The following is a 12,827-nucleotide window of genomic DNA, read 5'->3' as shown; positions in this document are numbered from 1 at the left end:
GTTGCAGTAAACATAAGTTTGTTCCATGCAGCTTAATTTGAATTTCACACACCCTCTGAAAAAGATTAAACCCGAATCTTCCACAGAAAGAGGATGAGTTTCAAATAGAGTTGGTTAATGTGCTTATTCCATTTGAAATTCATACTCCCTATGTGGAAGATATTTCCAAACTATTCCACATGGGAAATGTGGACTGAAATGGATTAGCCCAGTTGATGTTTTACTTACAGGTCTTCCTGGTATACCAAAGTGTCCCTTTGGTCCTCTTGGTCCCAGTTTTCCTTCCCTGCCTGGTTCACCCTTCAACTGGATCAATTCACCTGGATATGGTGTGTATGCAGCACCTTTCTCACCCTGTGTAGATTAGCACAAAAACAGTAAATCGTTTGTGTAATCCTCTTTGAAAATCAAGAAATTAATTTCTTTTTGTCTTTTTTTAACAAAATGGCAAAAATACAACTCACAATTCCTATTTGATTTCAAGTTTTCAACAGAGAAGAATTATTTTGTAGCAGTGATTTTATTTGTCTACCACTCCAAAATTTGCAACATACATTGAATATTTTTTGCACAAAATGCTTGTCCCAAAGACTGTACTGTCACATAAAAATAATAGTTCAAAAAATGTACATATTTCTATTTCTTCTGATACTTGGTTTCTAAACCAATTTCATAAGGATAATAATCAAATCCTGCATTTCAAAATCCTTTTTTGGTTATTTACTATTAAAAGATCAAAAAGAGATACCTCATCAATAAATATTCATATTTTACTTTGCTTACCTTTGGTCCCTCAGGACCTGTCAATCCTTCTAGACCTCTTGGACCAATATCTCCTTTACGACCATCTAAACCTGCAGTGCCCTGAAAAACAACACAATTCAAACATTTATAACTTCATTTGTCATGATTAAGTGGGCTGCCTGCAGATCAGACCTTAAGTATTTCCTAATGTTGCTTTGACTTGTGAATAGTTATCAATAGATGAAATTATTTAAACAATTGTGAGGCTCATGTAAATATATATAATTATATAGTAGAATTCCAATTCCTCAGCCATTGCTGTCTGCATTTGTTTTGTTTCCCGTGAGCAGGGAATCGTGTGTGCCAAGTTTATAATGCTTGTGTATTCCTGTTTAAATTGTTGCTTATTCATTTATTATTCATGTATTATTCTGGCAGGAAAGGAAAGCACTTGTGCTTTCACATTCGGATATATTTCCTTTCCTGAATTACAATTTGCTTACTTAATTGTATCAAACTTCTTTTTGCAATGTTTGTATCCATAGTGAATCAAATAAATATTATTGTTATCATTATCATTATTAATGTTAATTAGCTGTTTAACTTGGCACAGCTTGTGAACACCAAATCTGTACATTATACAATGGTTGTACTATTTATATTTTGTGATACGGTGGTTTATTAGCAGCAGCAGTCTTACCGGTGGTCCTAGTTCTCCTGCCTCTCCTGGATCGCCTGTATCTCCCTTAAGTCCTTGTAATCCACGGAAACCTGGTATACCATCTAGACCATTAACACCCTGTTGTCATAGTTATACAAAAATATAAAGAATGAGGTTTGAACACCAGGAACAATATAGTGTGATGCATACCATTATGTCATCGGGAGAATCCTCGAGTTTTAGGAATTGATAACTAAACCTTTACTTAGAAGTTAGTCAATTATACTCTGTATATTTGAAGAGTGCAGTGTATAAAAGTTTAATTACTAGAATGATAGAATACACTTATTTTAAAAGCAAATGAAATTGTGTCAAAGAGTTTGTGATCATACCTGCTCTCCCTTTGCGCCATCAATTCCTGGTTCACCTGGCAGTCCTGGTTCACCTTTGGCTCCTGGTACTTCAATCCTGCCGCCTCCAATAGGATTTACACCAGAACCAAACTCACCGCCCTATGTACAAATTAACAGGTCAGTTTTGAATGTCTATTAATATATACATATATGAATGCTACAACACATGCATTTCTTTTGATTCAAACAGTAGTCAATCTATCAGTTTTGTATCACGAGTCATTTATCGGGCGGGGGCAAAAAAATCAAATGGATATACTCTGTGGCCCAGTTTTACTGGGACAACTGCACTCGGGGCACACAACAAATTTTACCCTATTGAGCCCAAATTCAAGGTGAATTTTGCACTATTCAAAGTATTTACGGAGCTAAAAAGTGATTTGCAAGACAACTAAATAGATGGAGATGGTCAGTCTGGTAAGAGCCATTCAGGAACACTCTGCCCCTCACCTGATACACTACTGCAATCTATGTGCATAATTAACACACACACCCCGACATACACCACATTCATGACACACACTGCATACTTTTATGATGAAATATTAATCATCATTTGCATTGAAAAGTTGAATAAAACATATGAAGACAAATATATATATATATATTAATCATCAATTGACCCTTTGCACAGTCATCTCAAAACAAAGTTCTACCCGCAAAGTGCATACTGTGTGTGAGTTTGCAAAAGCCTTTTGGCGTATTGCTAGAAAAGGGCAAGAATGCACTTTTTGCACAAATGCGTTTGAAGCGAAACCTCCCCTTGATAGCAAGATGACAGATCTGTGCAAAGGGCCAAGTGCATATACCCAGGTCAGCATCATATTTGCTACATACATGCATCTAAATTTTAAAAAACACTTGTTTAATGTTACAGTGTCTTACCTCCAGATATCCAGGAGGTCCTGGTGGTCCTGGTGGACCAATAGGGCCCTGATAGCCTCTCTCTCCCTTGGGGCCCAAGGGTCCACGTACACCCGGTGTTCCATCATTGCCTGGAAATCCTTTGCCGGTGTCACCTGTCAGACCCTGAAAAAAATATCAACACTTTCAAGTTAGTTTTATATTCTGTGTTTGTGATTTAATGACATAACTACATTATGGGCCTACTTTCATAAAATTATAATGCAGCAAAATGTGCCTTAGTCCACAGCCATCCAGTTTTACTAAGGGCACTGGCAGTCAGATCGAGTGCAATTTGTTGTAACTTTACTTGAGCTCCATTATAATTCGATTCTAAGATTGTAATAATTACATTTTCACTTAAGGGATCTGGAATGAGCGTTTTAAGCGTTTGGACAGTATTTATTGTGGGACATGAGAGCACATCAGACATTTCGAATTGCATTCTGAATACGAAGAATGTCTTTCTGATATCGAATAATTTTCATTTTATGAAATTCACGATATAATACAAATCTTATGACAAATTATTAAAATTTGATATTTTTCACATTTTTGAGATATAACAGTCCTCGAAGTGAATTTTATCAATTTAATGATATAGTCTTAAAGTGTATGTAGCTGGGAGGAAAAGCCGACGATCAATTGAAAATTTTGACCTTTCATATTGAAGATATGGATTTTGTTCCCAAAAAGACCTAATTTTTTTTGGTGTTTTGGGGAAAAAAATCCATATCTTCAATACGAAAGGTCAAAATTTTCAATTGATCGTCGGCTTTTCATCCCACCTACATACACTTCAAATATAAATCATCAGATTTATAAAGTTTACTTCGAGATCAAAAATATCAATTTTTAATGATTTGCCATAAAATGTGTATTACATTGCGAATTTCAAAAATCAAAATTATTTGATATCAGAAGGACATTCTTCGTATTCAGAATGCAATTCGATATGTCTGATGTGCTCTAATGTCCCACAATAAATACTGTCCAAACGTTCATACCCCTTCCTTAAAATGAAAACATTTACAAGTTTTACAGCAATACATTTCTGATAAGCATTTTCATTGAAACAAGCTGCGGCTTGGTTCCAATATCAATGGTAGAATTTTCATCAAAGGGGGAAAAGGACAAAAAAATACTTTTCTCCTCCTCAATACAAGTCCAATTCTTACCTTCTCTCCTTTATCTCCCTTTTTACCATCAATTCCATGTGGTCCCATTGGTCCACGAAGTCCTTCTGCTCCAGGTGGACCCTAAAAAAACACAAATGAGTAATGTAATTACGCAAACTCTAATACTCAAATAGGAACATCATGTTACCCTACTTGGGTATTTAACGAAGAATACAAATTGCCTTGGATACATAAATTCTATGGTGCATTACATTAATACTCCCGATATTTTATTTTTTTAAGTTCAATAATTTCTTTCAAACCTAATATTTTGGCATATTTGTAATGTTTACACATCATGTTTCAACTTACACCTAAATGGATTCAGCTGGCCAAATTGTTTGTGTTTGTAAGGAAACTGAACCATTTTGTATTACAATGATAGCTCCCCATGGTTAAAACATATTTCATTTAATTGTATCGCATTATTTCAGTTAAAGATTGAAAACTTGATCAAAAACCTTCCGGAGAGTTATAATTATTTATCAGAAATCACATATTTATGGCTTTAATGACCTAAGCATTGAAGTGTTCTACACACATACCTGTGGGCCTCTTGGACCTCTTATACCGTCATTACCCTGAAATCAAACAAAATCATTATTGTATAACAAGTAATAGACATTATGCATATTTAAGATTGGTACGATAAGATGTGTCAAAGTTCAGCTATTTCCAAAGATACTACATTCAAAGTTTACCAACTCAAAATTGCAATATACGTAACACTACAATAAATCCGTCGTCTTGGTTTCACACTCATGGAGGCCACTTAATGTACCTCCAGCATGTGTCAGCAAGAGCCAGAAGTCTGATGATAATTTGCATCTTAAGTTTAAGTGTTTAAGTGTTTCAAAGGTTTGCACATGCAGTGCTTAGCGTGCTACACCCAGAAGAGCGCAACCAATCACCCACTTTGAATCAAAGTTAGTGAAATAATCTGGAAGTACATTAATTGCCCTCCACGAGCAACACACAAACATGGCAGAGTCCGCACTCTTTGCTTTCAGATCATCAGCTCTTTCCGAGTACCTTTCTCCATCTTTAGAAGTAATCTCATTACACCAAAATCCAAGAAGTTTTTTTTTTGAATTTTGAAAACATTTAAACAGGAAATTTTGTGATCTTTGAAATCCTTCCTGCCATTTGAATGGATGCATTTGATTGAATTATTGCAGGAGGTGTGCATTAAAGATAATTTTCCATTATTTCTTTTAACTTTTTATTAACAGCTAATAATTAATTTCCACCTATATTCAATGGAAATATTTGAAATCAAAAATTTATATTTAAATCCCAATTTGTAATTCTTCTTACCCTATCTCCTTTATCTCCCATTGGTCCTGTTGGTCCCTCTGGTCCTTCTGGTCCTGTCATGCCATTGAGCCCTGGTGGACCCTGAGGGCCTGGTACTCCTGGCAGGCCTGTGTCACCTGGTGGTCCTGGAATGCCTGGACCAAACTACATAAGCAAACAAGTTTTAAAAAAACATATTTAACTTTTACAGAATAACTGTGAACATTAACCCATTTCAGTTCATGGGATTAAACAAAATGTACAAAATGATAAAGGCAGCTACCTAACTTTCTAAAAGAATATTAGCAATCTAATACAGCAAACATGATTTGCATTTTATGAAGATCAAATATATTTACGCAGGCTGATCGTTTTAATAAATCACACATGGCATTGCTTGCCTAGATGCATTTAGGCAAAAGATGTCAAGACTGCAGCAACAGGTGCAAAGTGAGTGTCCCATATTTGTCTGTCGCATTTCATAAAGGTTGGCCATCATTAACAAATGATCCTGGACTTTGCCAGTAGGTGCACTGTCTGTTTATTACTAAGCTAAAGATATACTCCATCCCTGTGCATCAAGAAATTGGTTTCTAGCCAATGAGGTAGCATGCTTTTTGTTGTGTTGGGAAAAACGTGCTACCTCATTGGTTAAATATCAATCGCTCGCCGCTCAGCAATGGGAGTATAAATTCAGCTTTAGTCTGGGTGCAACTTACCCCTCCACCTGGCTGTGGTTCAACACCGCTACCAAGCTCATCATTTGGACCCTGTGTATGAATGTACAATTAAAATGATAAATAACAAGAAAACATGGTCCTTACAGTTGACTATTTGTTCTTCATACACTTTTAGAACCACATAGGTAATCAAAACAGCCATTAGAAAAATATGCGTAGTGCTTATAAATATTGTATAATTGCACATATGTGACACGATCTGGTCCATGGGGGCCAAAGGCGGCAAATTTGAAACTGAGATAAAGGTAAAAATATTGAGGTAAAAAACAATAAAATACATAAGAAAATAGACATCAAAAATCTTCATAACTTTAGAACCAAGTATGCTAGACCTTTGGTGTTTTCAGTAAATGATAGCGTATTGTATGTATAATGTAATAATTACAGTAACTCAATTTTCAAAAATGCCTCCTTTGGCCCCTGTGGACCAGATCGTGTCACATATAATACATGCTGTGCATTCGTGTCTGAAATGCACCGCTTCATGCACTACAAATATGCATAGTGCATAAATATTGCATAAGTGCAGTTTCAAATTTTCGATCAGTGTCTGGAAATGTGCATTTTCATGTACTATGCGTTCATGTCTTACATGATGCACATGAGTGCAATTACACAATATTTATGCACTCAGCAAATTTTTGTAACAGCTTTTTTTTCTATAGAACCACATTGCCTGAAACTTAGAACAGGCTAATGCTACCAGAATTTATGATTGGACAGTAAAGGAAAATTTACTTCATTTGATACTTGCATTGTTTAGGTATTGATATTTGTACTTCAATTGTGTAAATGAACCACAATTTTAGAACACCTGCAAAATGACATCTTAATTCAAAATTAAGTTTTAAAAATATAATTAAAAAAATCTGAAAAAATAACCTGCATTCGTTTTTGATCATGTCACAGGCTTTGAGACATCGCATTATTTTTTAGCCTGTCATAAAATTGATACACAACTTACCAGTATTGGTATGCCAGTTGAGTCAGGATTAGGAGCAGGTCCATACCATCTTCCTGGTGGTCCAGGGGGACCTGGTGGTCCAGCAGGTCCACGGGGTCCAGAGACACCTGGTGTGCCAGCAACGCCAGTGATTCCTGGTTGACCTGGGGCACCGGGTCGACCTGCTTCACCCTGGTGAAAATGAATCAGTAAAGTACAAATTGAAATTATGTTTTGAACAGCTTTTTAATACAGGCATGAGAATGATGATCCATGAAAAATCCTGAAAAGTTTGAAAAAGCGCGTGAAATGAGGCTAAAAAGGCCAAAAACGGACTGATATTAAAAGAAAGTGCGGAAAATAGGACCACAAAAAAGCAGGAAATCCTGCAAATCCTGCAAATTCTCATGCCTGTTAATAAGCGACTTCACTTCATACCGTACTTCATGTTTAACTCCATTTCTATTTTCTATCATTTCCAAATTAAAAGTGTCACTTGATGTTTAATTGAATTGTAACAAAATATATTTCAACCAATCAATCAAATATGCATATCAGTTGCTTTATTTATGTTATTATTTGATGAAATACACACACCAAATGTTAGGGAGTCTACAAATGGGGTTCATTTAAAAAAAAAAAAAGCGCAGTGATTTATAGTGCGCTACGCTTTGCACAACGCCTAGACGTTGATCCACAAGCCTCAGCAAACTTTACAGGTTGTCGCTGACCACTATGGTCATAAACCCCACATCATTCCATAAACCATTAAACAACAATTCAGAGGCTTTGCTGCTTCAAGAGCGCACACCCTAGACATTCCACAAATAACCATCGCAACCAGGATCAGCTCCCCGAGTTTCGTACGGGTTACAACAAGACAAATTAGCAGTAAGTTCCTTGTCTAGGGGAATTTCAAGCTAACTCAATTTTTCATGAGAGCGTACTAGGCATTGCGAGGGTTCGAACCAGCAACCTCTCGCACCATAGTCAAACGCCTTATCGATTGAGCTAACTTGACTGCTTGAGCTAACTTGACTGCTTGAGCTAACTTGACTTTATAGAATCAAGAGTATTATCATTGTTTTCACTGATTGCTGATATTATACAGCACTCACCTTTCCACCCTTATGTCCATCATTGCCTTGTGGTCCTTCGGGGCCCTGTAGAATGATAACATTCAGTCATTAAGTTCACTCATTTACATTCGATACATAAACATTTTATATCAACAATACATATTACTTCTCAGTAGTGAACAGTATTTATTATTTTAACATGACAATGAAACAAAAGATGATAAAAAAATGGATAATTGTGGTTCCAAAATATCTTAAATTTGTGTTAAAAAGATTTTGTCAACTATACACATACATAGAGCGATACAACCACGCATTGCGAAGTGATACTTCCAACTATCTGGCCAGCAATTAAACTGGCAGCCTACAAAAAATGGAATTCACAGCGCCAATAAGTCGCACTGCACCCAGCTACTACACTCTGTATACCTTCCTTGAGTCAGTAAAATCAAATCAAATTTTGAGGTTTTCTCAAAAACTGTTTATTTTTGCAGGAATCTGTTATGCTAGTTGGATTCCTTGCACCATTTCCTTTCTGAAAATGTATACTTTTATACTCTTTTCATTGTTAGATTTAAAGATAAAATAAAAAAACAATATCAAAACTTGAGGAAGGTATACAGACTATAAACACAGTCGACTTACCGGTAAGCCTGGTAAACCTTGATCACCATCTCTTCCGTATTGTCCTCGTGGTCCTTCTGCACCCTGAACAAAATAAAAATAATAACAGCTTTTTAAGAAACTGCCTTAAAGAGAAACAAAGATGTAAAGTCATATATACCCCCAAAGTACTCAAATCATTCAGCGTACTTCAAGACACACTGCGATGTGATCAGCGCAAATAAGGTGGAGGTAGTTTCCTCACTTTTTCAGGGTGCTTGCCGATCTTTACCCCAGTTCCTGGCTTTGAGCTCAGATCCTCCACTCTCATTCCTTTACATGATGTGAAAGTATTATGACAGACAGTGATTTCATTCATTTGTAAACATTGAAAGACAGAGGCAAACAAGCAAGTAAAATACAAAACATATTTGCATTCAGTGAGTTTGTAATAGTCATTTCTCATATGGTTAAAATCTATATAAATAAAAGGAAGTCGCTAAATCTTGTCCAGAAGCAGTCTCCGAGATGCTTTCACTTTCAGCTCTGATTTATTCGTACATTGATCGGGTACATATTGCCATTAAACCATCTGACGTGCATTGTTACAAAACTATTCAGTCACTATGGAAATAACAAAAAAAATGTTCGGCTGCTAGGCCGTTGAGGTCAATAACCTTATGGGTCAGGTCATGACAGCAAACGCGTCATATGCAAGCGGTGTCCAACACGCCGTAAGTGGCGAAGTCACACACCTGCGCTGCACACCGACACCATGGTTTCACGCAGCGCATTGCGGCGCATGGTATGGACGCATTTAATGTTGGCTTACCGCGCGTGAGGCTCACGTATGTTTGTCTGCATGGGTGTGCACGTGACTGACTGCTTCTGAGACAGTGGCGGATCCAGGAATTTGGGAAGGGGTGGGGGCACAATCGGAAGTTTTTGCCGCCACCTGTTTGAATGGCCACGGGCACCTTTGTGTCGCTCATTGCAGCCGGCTAGCCGCTGTGTCCCTCAGAATTGGAAACTGGATCAAAGCAAAGGCCTTGAAGCCATTTCGGCGGGATCATTGGGTGTAAGCTGATGAAAGGGGGGGGGTTATTGGGTGACAGATTTGCCAAAAAAAAGTCCACTTTTCAGATGGAATGTTAAAATATAGCCAACAGAGTCGCTCAACTGTTCAGTATAGCCCGAAAAGATTAAATGATAGGGGTGGGTGTGCCCACTTTAGTGGAACTTGAAAGTCCACATTTTGGAAATTTTATGACAACCGCAAATAAATCCTGGCTATAATGTTGGCCTAGCTATTAACACGGACTCGCTTAAAATGTTTTGCTGCAACTTTTAAACATGTTGCTTACATGTTTTATACCATTATAACCCGAAATTGAAACGCTTTCTAGCAACCTCTTCTAACATTAATGTTTGTTGGGATAAAGTTAAAATCAACCATTTTGTCACGAGCTGTTTCAAAAGAAATCTGAGGATTGAGTGAGTAACAACATTATCACAGGTCTGGATATTCACTTAAAGTTATTTAGCTTCTTCAATATGACAGGAGCTAACATATGATTATCAAGCTATCATGGTCATTACTATACTGGATCCGAATAATCTACACCAAGACACCATGATTATCATCACCGTTTATACTAATCACTAGCGGGGACCCGCGCGAAGCGCGGGTCTCCCGCTAGTATTAACGCGGCTGTGTACTCTAGCCATTGTTTCTTTCTCAAAATTGAGTTTTTATGATATGTTTGTACCTTGTTATGTTTTTTATAAATACAAGGAATGAAAATCCAGATTTGTAAACTCCAACTGCAATATTTTAAGGATTTTATTTCACTATTCCACTCGTGTTTGAAATTGAAAAGGAAAGAAAATCTTTGTTGTACCAGCAAGGTACACGCCACAAGAACAACTCATCGCGTATGCGTATCGCGCAATTTGTTAACGCATAAATACGCGACGCTTATCTGCATGCGCGGCGCATCTTATGGAAACACCACGGAAGCACTGATTTCACAAAAACCTAGTGGTCAAATGGCTCCGTTTTAGCTGATAAAATGTGGGGTTTTCAAGTTCTTTCCCCGATTTAAATATCAAGTTATGAATGGATTTCGCTCAAACTTCTCAGGGGCTGTGGATTTACCCGATGTTCACGTAATATAAGTTACAAAAACGAAAACTGTCGATTCTCCTGTGAGATTCGATGAAAGTGCAAAATGTGACCACTTTAAACTTCAACGCCATTATTTCAATGTTCATTTTCTCGGTAAAATGACGATTTAGGTACACGATAACTCAATAAATACAGCATCTATAGGTAAGTAAATATGATCATTGTAAAAAGCATGATCGACTCAAGAAACGGTTTTCTCATTTTTTTATATTTTTTTATATTTCCGATTTTGGGCATCATTTTGTGCAAATAGGCGTTTTTGAATTTTAAAAAGTTCATTTTGATGCCTTATATGGTCAATATCTCAAAAAATAAGGCCAATATCAAAAAATAAAAAAACCGTTTTTGGAATGGAGCCTAAAGATTGAGCTAAAAACAAAATAAAATATTTTGGAAAGAGTGTTTTTTTGTTATGATGTACCTAACAAATATTGCCAAAAACTCACTTTTTTGTGATTTTCTTCAGAGTTGTTGTTTTTACCCCAAATCTGTATTTATATTAAGATTTATTGATGTCTTGCCTTCATAAAAATGTATACTTTTATATGTTTTATGTGAATAATTACAAAGTTATTGCACTGTTACTACCTGTATGTCGGAGAGTACACAGCCACCTTAAAATATTTGTGGAACAAATGAACCTGTTATCTGTAGCCCATATGTGAGTGCACAGCTATAAATAGGAATCTCCTGATACCTCTCGGGTAAAAAATCAATGCTTCAAAAACTGGTATGTTTCTCAATTAAATACATTGGAAAACCATCAATTATACTCCCCAATTTGTGTTTTGTCATAATTTAGCCCTGGATATTTAATTGCCCATCACAAATGAGCAATACCTGGCTTTTTAGATTTTACTAAGCTGTCAAAATGTGATGCCATGAGCTTATATAGCCTATAGTATTATAGTATAGGGTGATGTATATGGCGAAATCTTATTGGGCTTAGTGGGTTTACACTTGCAGTCTTCATCTGACCTTAACCTTGCAAAAGTGTAAGTTGGCAGTGCAGAGAAACTGATGTTTGAGTCATTGGGAAACATTTACAGTTGTGCACCCATGTTGACTTGACATCTTACCTCAGGTCCTTGTGGTCCCGGTAGTCCTGGAGCACCATCTCTTCCTGGAGGGCCTTCAACTACAGTGACATTATTGGATACTCTGCCTATACCGGGAGGACCTGGTTGGCCTCGAGGTCCTGGCACACCAGCAATTCCTGGGAAACCTTGGTCACCTTTGGGTCCTCGATCTCCTCTCTCACCTTTGGGCCCTTCACGACCTTCTCCCTGCAATGACGATGTGAAATCATACAGCATTATACAATCATTTCACTATTATACATGATACGTCAGATTCAGCATGATATCATTTTGTTCATCACGAAGTGATGATATTGGATAAAAAGACATAATCTGAAATGTGTAAATATGTATCAGTGGATGTGGTTTAGCTTTCGGTGCATAGCGAAATAATCAAGAGGTACACTTTTTTTCTCTCCGTACGTGACAAGCACACAAGTCGGTACTCTTTGTTGTACCTCATTGTTTAGACCTGGTCTAACTTGTGTGCATATGGCCCATTAGGTTTAACAGCAATGTTATTGAAAGTAAACCTTATGCAATTGAATCATTCCTAATGTTTTGCCTTGTTTTTCCTTGATCAACTCAGTAATTTGTTCTACCTACCAAGAGTTCTTCCAAACCAGATCCCAGTTCACCTAAATCAGTTAGCTCAGACAATCCCTAGAAAATAGAAAACAGAAAATTATTACTGAAAACAAGATAACATGTAGGTGTGTTATACTATACCAAATACTGATACTGAACAGCATTACAAAAAGTGGATAAATATATGTAAAGACTTTTCAATAATTCTTTATTTTGGAATCATGCAACACCATCTTCTTGCAATACTACATGGAAAAACATAATGCTATCCTATTACCAGACATGCCAACTTCGAAATCCAGATTTCCGTACTCAGAAGAACAAAAATCCGTATTTTGCACCCTAAAACCGTATTTTTTAAATATGTACCTTTTGCATACCTGCCAACTCCAGAAACTCCAAAAGTAGAACA

General features: G+C 36.8%; 1 protein-coding gene across 50 annotated transcripts in view; it reads right to left on the bottom strand.

The window, feature by feature from the left end:
• LOC140154836 (uncharacterized) overlaps positions 1–12,827 on the bottom strand; it is a 210,216-nt gene that overhangs the window by 16,470 nt on the left and 180,919 nt on the right. For all 50 annotated transcript variants that reach the window (XM_072177461.1, XM_072177434.1, XM_072177437.1 and 47 more), the window contains 14 exons: positions 12,434–12,490; positions 11,828–12,034; positions 8,603–8,665; positions 7,997–8,041; positions 6,900–7,070; positions 5,915–5,965; positions 5,217–5,360; positions 4,445–4,480; positions 3,900–3,980; positions 2,704–2,847; positions 1,798–1,917; positions 1,445–1,543; positions 784–864; positions 229–354 (listed from right to left, as the gene is read on the bottom strand). In XM_072177461.1, the coding sequence (XP_072033562.1) occupies positions 229–354; positions 784–864; positions 1,445–1,543; positions 1,798–1,917; positions 2,704–2,847; positions 3,900–3,980; positions 4,445–4,480; positions 5,217–5,360; positions 5,915–5,965; positions 6,900–7,070; positions 7,997–8,041; positions 8,603–8,665; positions 11,828–12,034; positions 12,434–12,490 (1,425 nt within the window). The remainder of the gene's footprint in view (positions 1–228; positions 355–783; positions 865–1,444; positions 1,544–1,797; positions 1,918–2,703; positions 2,848–3,899; positions 3,981–4,444; positions 4,481–5,216; positions 5,361–5,914; positions 5,966–6,899; positions 7,071–7,996; positions 8,042–8,602; positions 8,666–11,827; positions 12,035–12,433; positions 12,491–12,827) is intronic.

The sequence above is a fragment of the Amphiura filiformis genome, chromosome 6 (assembly GCF_039555335.1).
Source record: "Amphiura filiformis chromosome 6, Afil_fr2py, whole genome shotgun sequence".
NCBI lineage: Eukaryota > Metazoa > Echinodermata > Ophiuroidea > Amphilepidida > Amphiuridae > Amphiura > Amphiura filiformis.
Note: the sequence above shows the minus strand (reverse complement) of the source record. Positions and strands in the feature narration are given on the sequence as shown.